The sequence below is a fragment of the Lates calcarifer genome, linkage group LG11 (genome assembly GCF_001640805.2).
Source record: "Lates calcarifer isolate ASB-BC8 linkage group LG11, TLL_Latcal_v3, whole genome shotgun sequence".
Lineage (NCBI taxonomy): Eukaryota > Metazoa > Chordata > Actinopteri > Centropomidae > Lates > Lates calcarifer.
Genome location: NC_066843.1, coordinates 18,372,503 through 18,384,658, shown reverse-complemented (window position 1 = coordinate 18,384,658; position 12,156 = coordinate 18,372,503). Strand labels below are relative to the sequence as shown.

The 12,156-nt window shown below is 41.1% G+C and overlaps 1 protein-coding gene across 1 annotated transcript; it reads right to left on the bottom strand.

The window, feature by feature from the left end:
* Window positions 1–3,798: 3,798 nt before the first annotated feature.
* Window positions 3,799–11,976, bottom strand: farsa (phenylalanyl-tRNA synthetase subunit alpha). The gene is given in 14 exon segments (XM_018698688.2): window positions 3,799–4,201; window positions 4,203–4,275; window positions 5,029–5,143; window positions 5,552–5,629; window positions 5,916–6,084; window positions 6,485–6,584; window positions 6,692–6,776; window positions 6,875–6,990; window positions 7,068–7,196; window positions 7,992–8,084; window positions 10,091–10,209; window positions 10,305–10,403; window positions 11,417–11,554; window positions 11,785–11,976. Coding segments are annotated over 14 exon segments (1,494 nt in total). The 5' UTR covers window positions 11,932–11,976; the 3' UTR covers window positions 3,799–4,168.
* Between the last annotated feature and the right edge of the window lie 180 nt (window positions 11,977–12,156).

The window sequence follows — 12,156 nt, the reverse complement described above, 5'->3', positions numbered from 1 at the left end:
GATCGTCAACCCTGCGGCTGCTAGACCAGGGGGATTCACTTCACCAGCAGGAATCATTCAGCCTAACATTTGGATGGATTTGGAGCTGCTGAATAAGGTCGAAAGTTATTAGCAAAGTTATTAAAATGTTCTTATTTCTATTCGTTTTATTTTATTCTGACATGTTTTTCTTGTTTTCTTTGCAGAATTTGTCTGCTCTCCCATAACGGTAACTCGGATTTTCTTGCCTGACTGCTTCACGTAAGGAATATCACTCGCTGTTTGGAGAATGGTCCGGTTTTGAGTGAAGAGGAAAAAAACCCAAAGGATTCATTCTCATTTGGAATAATAAATCTCTCAACATGAATGGCTATAATTTCACCGGTTTGAACTCCACTGATGAAGTACAAGCTTACCCGTATTCAACGTCAATAGACGACCCTCTGTACAAGCAATACAAGCCCCCAGTGAAGGATCTCATCCCTTTGCCAAAGGCAGTGCTGTACCTGCTTATGGCTGCCCTGGTAGTGGTTGGAGTTGCCTATGCTATTGTTGGACATCTCATCAAGGACCTGGCCATTGACATAGCAGGTATTACTTTATGAAAATGTTACATTTATGATACAGTTACATCTTTATTTGAGTCAATCCATTATTTAACATACACATTTGGAGTGTACAGTATGGATTATCATTCTAATTTCTCATGAAGGGATGAGACAGACACATAGAACATCTGGGTGTCTAATAATAATAATGCAAAGGCAAGGGATAGTCATACACTGTTCAAGATTAAGTCTAATCGCATGCAGTTACTACATTTTTAAATGATTACCAGTCTTTGTTTTTTGATGTACCACCACAGCTCTGTCAGACCACATCAAGCACCTCAGTCATGTTCCAACTGTGCTCATTTGAACTCATTTTAAATTAAATGTTATGGTTGTTAATGGTCCCATTGATCCATTACTTTTACAACGTCTATATCTTTTGGCTATTTAAATGTGTTCATCCATTCATTTTATTGTTTTGCCATTTATCCAGTACATTTGACTATTTGAACAGTTCAGTCTTTACTTTTAGCTAATGATATCTATCATATCTTTTTCATTGGTTGAGCTTCTCCACAATTCTTACACACAGGCTACTCTCCTGCACTAGCAGAGGTACTTGTTGGGGTATTCCTGCTTGGGAATCACTGATCTAGGGCTTTGTCTTTGTAGTAGCAGGCGTAGTTCACTTCAGCAGCCACTCACATCATATATTTTTGTTACTGGTGGTATTAAATCTATCACCCTATGCCTCTTTTTTTTAGATTGCATGTTGGGTCCGCCTGGTGATGAAGATATAGACAAAGACAACGACCCACACCGCATGGCTAGCCATCCTCCCCCACATCCGTTTGCCCACAATGCCTTCCACGTGTGGGACCAGGATGACGTGGTCATCTCCCTGCCCCCCGAAGAGAGCCCCCAGACCAGCCCGCTGCTGCTGGCTGCCATTCCCTACATCCCCTCTTTCTTCCCACACTCACACAGCCCGACCAGTCACAGCTCTTTGGCTTTCTCCGGCAGCCCAGGGCCAACCAGGGAGACCAACATCCCGAGGGAGGTCTGATTTCAGCAAGGATCTATGATCATGAACAGCCTTGACGCCTGGTAACAAAGTGTTCTGGTCCCAGTGCACATACTGAGATGACTTTGTTATCAAACAAATACAGCCAACGAGAATAAATACTTGGGATATGTGGCCGTGAAGAGATCGCTGTCATATTTGCATTGTGTAGAAACCCTCATCTCATGTTCCCGTCCTTTGCTAGCAGACATATAGTAACACTGGGAAATCAGCTGCAATAACTACACCGTATTCTGTCGTACACTGTAAATGATTTATCAGAATTATGCAACGTGTCTCAAGACTGTTGTCTCTCTCACACATGTCATATGAATAGAAAAGTCACAGGAAACACCCTCAGAAGGGCATCCCAAGGACAAAAAGGATTACTGAAGGAGATCACTGGGCATTGTCTCTGTGTGCCTGAGCTTCAACGAGAAGCTGTTAGACATGAAGTTTAGTGGACACTGCATGTGTCATGTGTACAGTACAGCATACCTAATGTTTCGTTTCTTTGTGGATGAAATAAAGGTTTTTCTAAACAAAGCATAGCAAGTGGTTATAATGCAATGCACGAGTGGAGCTGGAGGAGCTACTGTATGTTCAGTGTGAGTGACAGTTGTACAGACTGAAAGATTGTCGATCTGTACCAATATAATCCACCTGTGCAACAAGAGATTAGATGCAAAGCCAGCCAGTGACAAGAGATCAGCTTTACATCTCTTTTAGCTGACGGTACTTGTGTTACACCTCTGTTCATGCTCTTAGTATGTACTCTAAGTTCTGAAAAATAGGTACAGGAGAGCAGTATCTGTAAGCGTCACACCATCGAAGCTGCTTCCAGCCCGTAAACCAACCAGCTGGCTGTCTCACATACATTAGTAAAATGTTATTTCAAGACACTGAGGGATTAGCTTAAGAGGAAGACTTAACAGAGTTCCAGCAATTCAACAAGTACACAACACAACCTAATCCTGGAGCTTTTATCGCAGGTGTCACACACACTCAGGGATTCTCCTGTTGGGTATGCAAAGCCTATCAGCACAGCAAATAGCACAAAAGTATATGTGACATGCTGAGAGTATGAGCTAATTTCACATTTAATACCAGTTCACAGGCAGCTTCTATTCTTAGATGTCAACTTATACTTAATAAGGTGGAGAATACTTAAAATGACTCATTCTGCAGCAGTGGTGTGGCCGCTTTCAAAATCCCTTTAATCAATTCAGAAGAAATTTGAATGCAATTTTTTAATCTCCTGATAGGCCTCGAACACATCTGAAATACAGAGCTACAAAATCCAGAACACTGGTAGTCCACTTGCTTCGCCACTTTTCAGACGTTTGTAAGGACAATGTCGATCCTTTGCTGCTGGACTTAATCACGAAACAATTATTTGTATTTACATCCCCTGTCTAGCCAGTGTCACATGATCAGTTCTTGCAGCAAGAGCTTAGTAAGTTAATTCAAGCTCTGACCTATCCTTGAACTTCAGTCTGGAACAGTGAAATGAAGGAAATCTCACTGTGCTTGTATTTGGTACTAAATGAACTGTATTCAGCATGTGATCTGAGGACATGCAGATATTTGGTTGCTGTAAATAAAAGTTGTAGTTATAGAAGACAAAGGATTACATGATGGATAAAAATGCAACTTTTTGCATCCATACATTCACAGAACTTTCTTTAAAAGCAGCTTTCACATATTAATACAGTGCCAAATATTGGGATACATAAATTATTAAGCAGTTTCACAAAATACCACATCCACTGTCTGACCAACCAATGAAGCAGTGTCTACACACACACACACACACACACACACAACATGAGGTTGTTTAAGACTGAAAGTCAAATGTAATCCCACATCTTTGGAATTACCAACAAAGCCAAACTGTTAAATCACATCTAAACACTTCTTTGGCCTCTTTTTCCATCACAGATGCAACGCACCTCCATCACAAGTGGATATAAAAGTCAAGTCAAATAATCTGTATTGACAGAACAGGATCTGAGGGATTTGCAGTGTTCAAGGTTCAGGTTCAAAGTTTTCACAACAAAACAAACAGTAAAAGTCAGTTTTAGCCCCGCATTACACTGGCAAGTTGTTGAAGGTGTACTCCACTTCTCGACCAATGTCAGTTGTGATTGGCTCCTAAAATTATGCTACATAGTGTTTATGACAAGAAACACAAGTCAGGCTGTATTAGTATTTGGAAAAAAATCTGTTTATTTTGTCACATTCCAAAAGTTGTATTTTTCCTGTACAGTTAGGTTGTAGCTGTGGCAACCAGCTGTGGACTCACACTGATGTTTTGCATAGCAGTAGAGTATCAAGTTCATACAAAGGATGATCCTATATGTTAGAGCCCTTTGAAGAACTGTTTGAGAGCTGTTTTAAGTGTTGAAAACTGAGGTCTTCTGTCTGCTATAGCTCAAACCAGGTTTTACTGTCTGAGCTTAGATTAAGAAAGACTGGTGGAGAGCTTTCTCAAGTCACACACATGGTGTTATATTTTAAAGATAAAGTATGTCCATCCAAAATATGAATATTAATAATAAAGGTCAGGTGAAGCTCAGGAGTCCAGTCGACATATGGGGCTGTCGTAGTACCATCTGTAGGTTCACTTTGTGTCCCACCAGTTCTCTGATGTTGTTGATGCCGTATTTAATCATGGTGGGCCTGCAGGACAGAGGAAATGACTAAGTGAGCGACAGTTCTTGTTGCACAAAATGCAGCCACAACAAAGTGTTTGTGTTGTCTACTCCAGGTCTGACAGGTCAGAGCACAAACAACAGAGGGTCAGGTGGAAGAGCTGGGGCGGGGGATTACTCAGCATGGATTACAGAGCCTTTCCCAGCTCACTCACTCCATAGTCATTAGCTGTGACAGTTGTCCTCAGTAAAACTCAAAGTATTGTAACCACCAAATGACTCATGATGAAATATGCCTTTGAGCAGAACATGGGAGTTTTAAAATTCAAGTAAAACTAAGATGCCTGGTGAATATATATTTAAAAGAAATGTAAATGTTGTGTACTGTGGCAAATTAATAGGTTTTAGTTTTCATTAACTACAAATGACAGCAATAATGAGCAGTTAATGATTAAGCAATAAATACATTAAAATGTATCATGTATACACAAGAATAATCCTCTCCAGACAATGAACCTAAATACTGTAACTGAAATGTAGGTCAGATGTGAGCTAGGGAACTGATGACATCTATACACAGACAGGATCACACATCTTTAATCCTGGAACGGAAAATCTAGTATAGTTTTTTCAGACATACAGACATGCTCCCATTTTCAAAGCCCATGTTATCTTTAAGACATGGCAGAAAATAAAATACAGGTCATTGATAAAGCTGCAGAGAACAGTTTGTGTTCCCTGTGTACACAACAAATTCACATTCAGTTTAGTGTGTGTTCACCTTTCCAGAGACAGTCCCCAGGCAATTACGGACACATCCTCAGGAAGACCCATGGGCAACAGCATCTCTGGTCTGAAGACTCCTGAGTTTCCCACTTCCACCCACTTTTTTAGTCCTGTATGTATGGGATGAAATGAGTTAGTGGAACAACCAAAACCACAAAACAGAACTGCCATACAAAAAGGCAGAGAGTACAGGCTTTTTTCAATCACAACTGGATACAGCTACTGTCTAATCATGTGCAATAACCAACATACATTGTCATCATTCAGTTAATCAGAAAGGATATTTCTCAGTTATAGACAACAGCCTCTAGAAAAACCAGTCTGTGACTTTAGTTTTAGCTAACGCTTTAGCGACAGCTAGCCATGACTCAAGGCTAACACTAGCTTTGACTTGATAATGATGTCAAAAAGTAAGATCCAGGTCTTAAGTGTGATTAAAAACACTAGCATATGTGGACAGAAAGAGATGCCAAGTAAACCAACATTGACAAAGGTAGTACACAGGAGTTGTATTATACCTTCATGATAGCTGAACACCTCCATGCTGGGCTCTGTGTATGGGTTGTAGGCAGGCTTGAAGCGGAGTTTGGTAATGCCTAATGGAGAGAAAAAAAAATAAATAAATTTAAAACACCACAAACAAGACCATCAGCAAAATGTGTCACATGGACAAATTGCTGCTCAGAAAATTTGATTATCCCTGTCTGCAGCTCATGTTTTTGGTAGTAGTCTGCAGGGATACATAGCGGCCCATTCAAAATAAATGCAATGTTAAAAGACTGCTCATTCATTCTGTGTATTTGCATGTTTTATGTATCCATACATAAGCACAGCTACCCCTAAAAGAACCTTGAAGTTTTTAGTTCTAATACATATCCTGACCTAGTTTGGTGAAGAACTGATGAAGGATGCCCATGAGGTCTCCCAGTGTGAGTCCATAGTCAGCCACCACACCCTCTATCTGGTGGAACTCTGCCAGATGGGTGGCATCTAAGGTCTCGTTCCTGAACACCCGGTCGATGGAGAAATACTTCACAGGGGTGAACTTTTCCTGGTGGATGGGTGAATGGTTTGTCATGTGGGTAATGAGACAGAGAGGGACAAGAGTTTCATGGTGAATGACCGCATACACCAACATCAACTTTATACCAGTGTGATTATTGAACATCTCAATCCAAAACTCTTTCTAACAGTCACAGGCTCTTGTAGGAAGGCTTTCTGCAAGAGTTTGGAACCTGGCTGCAGAGATTTGTCCCCCTTCAGCCAAAAGAGCATTAGTGAGACAGCGCTGAGACCTGGCTCACAGTCAATGCTCCAATTCATCCCATAGTCGAGTCCAAAAAGACAGTGGTGGATTTATTTGCCAGTTTTTATATCACAAGTGCAAGAGCCCTTAATTAACAGACCACCAGAACTTTTAAACAACATTTAGATAAGTATGTATCACTCACCTGTTGTGCAAGTTTATACAACATGCGTGCACTGACTGCCGTAGTGTGAGTACGGAGGATGTTCTTCTGAGCCTCTTCTATCTTCCAGTCGTATTTGTACCTGAAACCACAGGATACTGGATCAGGTTGTCATCAGAATGTGTTGTAAAATGCAGTGATCGACAACTATAATGTTATTTGTTATGTGAGCGTAAGATGATGTGTCACCCTTGTGAACCAAAGCCTCCCTCTGAGTGAACCTTCTTCACTCTCTCCAGATAGTCCTGTGGGAACTCATGGGCGAGAGCTGGGTCTGAAAAATAATGTTAATGGCAAATGATCAACATAAATCACCCAGACTGGACTTGCAGAGAGAAACATGACAACACACACACACAGCCTCAGTCCTACCAGACAGGAAGAAGGTGTCGTGCTGGTCTCTGGCCGGGTGCTGCTGAGGCTGGAACAGGGAGTCGAAGTTCCAGAAAGAGCTTTCGATGAAGTTGTTGGTCGGCATCTCAGTGAAGCTACAGAAATACAGAAAATTAGTGTGTTTTTAAAAAAGGATGTGTGTGCTTCTTTGCCATTATTTACAGCCACTCACCCCATCTCAAGGAAGATCTGCCTGAACTGTGTTCGAACCTTCATCAGTGGGTGCAGATGGCCAGAGTCTGGAGCTACACCCATGGCCTCAAAGTTGTAGGGCTTAAATTTCTTTTCTTTCCAGTTGCCACTGCAACGCAACACAAGGAAGAATAAAGAGGAGCTGTTACAGAGAGAAGAGTCTGAAGGAAAGGACTGTTCTTTTCCACACTCAGGTAACAATACAGAATTCTCTTAAACAAAAAACACCAAACACCATCACTGAAATGTTTTATATAATCTACAGCCATCAAATCTATGGTGTCCACAATCAGTACAGAGAAGTAAAAGCACCATCAATTTGAAATTTTGGGCAACATCTGGATACTGCTATTAACCAAATCCCCTCTATGATATGATTTCATGCAAACCTGAGAGGAGAGCTTATTTCATTCTGCTCACATTTTAAAGCCTCATCCTCAGCAGGAAAACAGTATAAGCTGTGTTATGAGCACATCCAGTATTTGTTCATGTATCCTTATTTATAAGTCACAGATAAAGTGCCTCCCACAGAGACCCCAAAAGACCATTAAGAAGCTTGAAATGATCATTTCTGAAAACATTTTCCAGGACTTACTTACAACCTGCACAACTAAACTTTCTATCTGTCAACATGCTGGTCTAAATGAATCTAATCACAGCGTTTGCCTCTGTTAGATTTTAATTGCCTTTTTGGTCACCATCATTTTGTCCTGCCCTGCCTTTAGGACAAAGTCCTCATCTTTGGACTTGTCCCCTTTTATGGGCAGAGATTTCTCTTGTGTCCTCTGTTTGAGACCCTGCACACCATCACTGACTGACAGAGGAGGGCAAACAGGACAGTGTATAGTAAGCAGAGATGACCAAAACCATTTTAAACTAATTTAAATAAGTGAAGTAGACTCACGTAGCAATCATCTCAGGCGTGAGCTCCGTCTCCTGTTTGGTGATCGTGGTGCTGAAGGAGTTTCCCTTAGTGATCCAGTAAGTCTTCACCGTCCTGAACAGAGAAATAAAAATTAATCCAAACTACCACAGCAGAAACTGAAACCTGATCACTTTGAGTAAGGCTTTATTCATTGGTCATGTCTTTCTGGTGACACAAAGAGGTCTAAACTGATGATGCAAAGCATCATTCGCTGCAGCCTCCCTATTTGTCTTAATCAGGCATGGCATTATAGTTGGTGCAGCGGTGTTAGAGCTCCAAACACTTTATGTAACTCCACCTGTGAATGAAGGCATTATGTGTCTGCACTATTTGTTTAATGTATATCCATGAAGAGGATTTAAACACTGAGAAAACATGTGATGCATTTGTTACTAAGTAAACCTCACTACAGGCATGTTTATGCTCAGTGGTCAATATTTGATAAGATCCTCTCTAAGGAGATGAGTGCTTAGTTCTATCAGCTTGGTACATCTGTATGAGAGATTACTTTCTGACTAAGAGGATTTTATAAGAATATGCACATTGGTATCAATCCAGAGAATATTTATTTTGAGTACCTCGATATCACCATAATAAATACGACAGATTTAAAACTACACAGTAAAGTCTTCTGCCTACATTTTATCTATCATTTGATAAATCTGCAAACTATGTAACAACTTTATCTTAAAATAACAGCTTCAAAATCATGTTAATGGTGCACTGACTTGTAACATGGAAAACAGCACCTCTTTCATTCCCACTCTGTACCTTGAAAGCCACTTCTTGTACTATACAGCTTGGGTTGAGCAAGTCAGACCTCCTGTGTAATGTTTTACAGCACTACATCACATACAGAGGGAACTAGCCTGGTAATATTTCTCCCATTTATCCACCCTGTCAATCAGTTCTGTGTTTGCTGCCTGAACAATATCTAAACATGAGCTGTTAGCTTCTAGGGGTACACTGACTCTGATATCCACAACCACTCAGACCCAAAACAAATTTTGAAACAGACTTCTACAGTAGTGTACAGTCATGGGCACTAGTCCCTTGAAGATACAGGTAGTGTAAGATGCAACACTAAACATACCCTGGCCTATGAAGATGACCAGCCTGACTAGCTTGATGTTGAGCTGAGAATTAATAAATAAATACTACTACTACTAATAATAATAATAATAATAATAAATATATTGACACAGGTGTACTTTAACAGATGATCAATTCATTAGAATTATTGATTTAGCGATTAATCAATGTTATAATCATGACAAAGACAAGCATCATCACAGGATATGTATCATTTTTTGCTTGAAAAGTGACAATAGATTATCAGAACAGTTTCTGTGATTTTTCTGTTGATCAACTCATCTCAGCTTTTAGAATAAAACTATCTTCCTATCACAGTGATAGGCTGTGCATTTACACTTAAACCTGCATCCAGATTTGTTCTGTTTCACATCTAAAGAAAATCTGATGTTTTGATCTTTTCTAAAAACAGAGGCTTTAGTTGTCATGGACCTAGTGTTATGTCACAACAGCTCTGCACTATGCCCTGATACTAATATCACCCTGATCACTCTAGGTATTTAACAGGGACAGAAACGCATAAGAGAACCTCCAACTGTACCAAAGATCTTCCCTGTACCTCACAAAGCCATTATTCTTGCACAAAACTAACTTTGCATCCTGACAGGGTCTCGAGTTAGAGCTCTACTTACTCTATTTGAACAATTAACTGAGTAGAATATACGGCTGTGTTACAAAATGGAAGGATTCCAATCTAAACCATCTGCCACCATTTGATGAAATGTTGGTCGGTCATTGCATTCACAGCAGCCAAGACACAATCCCATATTTGTGGCAAGCTCGTTACCAGTTATAATCAGCTCTCAGTTCCAACCAAACAAATCAATGAAACTGTTAAGAACTGAATCTCTCACTTTCAAATATAATCCCAACCTCCTGCTGATTTATGGAAGGCAAACACACACACACACACACACACCAGTCTTCTACTGCCACCTACTGGCAGTACACATTCACCATTTATGTCTATAGGTCTGTGGACTTACACTTCAGAGAGCAGTTTTCTCTTCTTAAGCTCATTCTTTTCTTTCTCTTCAAGCTGAGAGGTGTTGCCTTTCTGTACCAGAAGCAGCTTCTCTCTGACCTGGTCTTCTATGCTCTCCACCTGAGGACCAAAACATAACACGACATACACAACTTACTTAGAGACTGCTGATCACAAACAGACACAATAGTAGGTTGTTATAAAGAGATGCATACTGTTCTGAATATCCTCGGACCGCCCTCATGTGTCTTGTCCACTCTGATCCACTTGCTGGACATGGCCTTGCTGAAACCGATCTTCCCAAAGGACAGTTTCTATAAAAGAACAAATGAAGAAGCTCAGCAATGTAACTGAAAACACACCTTACAAGTAATGCCTGTGGAGATTCACAGTCATCCAGGTCATGGTTATCCAAGAAGGGTTGAATCAAGGGCAGCTGGACATTGACCACTGTATTCTCTTCTGTTACTTAAACATAAATTTAAGTAACTTGAGTTTTGAAGTTTGATAAACCTGATACAGAAATCTGATTGCAGTAAAAACAGCTTATTCAACTGAACTGACAGTTAGTAGCTGTCCCTTAAAGTTGAGGAAACCCCAAAAGATTGTGCAGCTTCTTGCCTTGTTCCTTAGAGTTCTCAGCTTCCATTTCAAGTATACTGTCAACACTAGGAACACCAATTCTATATCAGCACCAAATACTAAACACCAAAGTGAGTTTAAAAAAAAAAAAAAAAAAAAGTATAATACAGTGATTATCTTGAACATAATCTCTCACAGCAGTGATGTTCAGTACAAGTACAAACAAATCTTAACAGAATCTTCAGACTGCACTGACTTTATTGAATCACCACTGTCACTGACTGAATCAGTAGCTTGTAGTGGAGTAACTGAAAACAGTTGTCAGCTAAACACTTATTAAAGCACAGTGAAAGCCACAGAAACAATCACGACTTAATCGCTCTGTTGCAAGTAATGGGCTACAATGAATAGCAGACTCAGCAATGATTAGATCATACTGCCATCATGTACATGTTGGACAGGCTCCTCTCTGGACATGGAGCTTTGCCCTCCTGTCACCACAGCCACACCAGCACATCCTCAAACTGTTTGGCTCATTTTACCTCAGTATTTTTTTTGTTTTAAGTGTTCAAGCTTCAGTGGATGCCTGTTGAATATTTGGGTGTTGTTTTCAGTGCTGTTATCCTTTCCCTGAACCTACACACTGCACCCATATTAGACTCAATGTTAACACCAGTTTCTCGTCCTCTAGGTGACAGGTCACTCCCACTGTGGTCGACCTGACCCGTCCACCTGTAGCACTCACCATGAGCTCACTCTGTGCCAGACCCTCCAGCGGGATGGAGCTGAAGACCCGGGCTTCATGGCTGCCGTTCTCGGCTATCTCCATGCCCTCCTCCGTCAGCTCCCAGTGTTTGGAGGAGCGCAGCTCAGCGGAGATTACCTGCACAGCACGGAACAAACAACTGTCACCTCACCCGAGTGTCACTTCCATATGTGGCAATACTGCATTTTAATGTAGGTCTCACAATGCTGAGCTTATTAAATCGGCGGTCTGACTGACAGCCCTCGACTCTTTAAAACTTGACGTCCTTATTGCATCAGTCACACTAAATTAAACATGTTGACGGTGACGGTCGGACTTCCGTTTGCCACTCAGCCCGGGAAACTCACGTCGCCGACGGACTGCAGACTCTTCACGGCTCCGACGATGACCTGGTGGTCCACCCCAAGGCTGTTGGCCACTTCCAGGCTGTCCACGCCATCGTCCACTTTCTCAATCCGCCGGAGAAGCGTCTCCACCACACCGGCGTCCGCCATGCTGGAGCCCTGCGAAACCAAGAAAAGAGCGGATGTGACGTCGCTTTCCCAGATACCGAATTTATTCAAGTGGCGAAACGTAAAAGCTGGGATTGATTACCGTAAGTATCGTAAGAGTTGTCAATTTATTTCTGTACTGCCCCAGGTGTTTTGGAAATAAGTAGACTATTTTAGCATCACAGGACATTAAAAAAAAAGGTTCTCACGTGTATATTTTGAATTGCT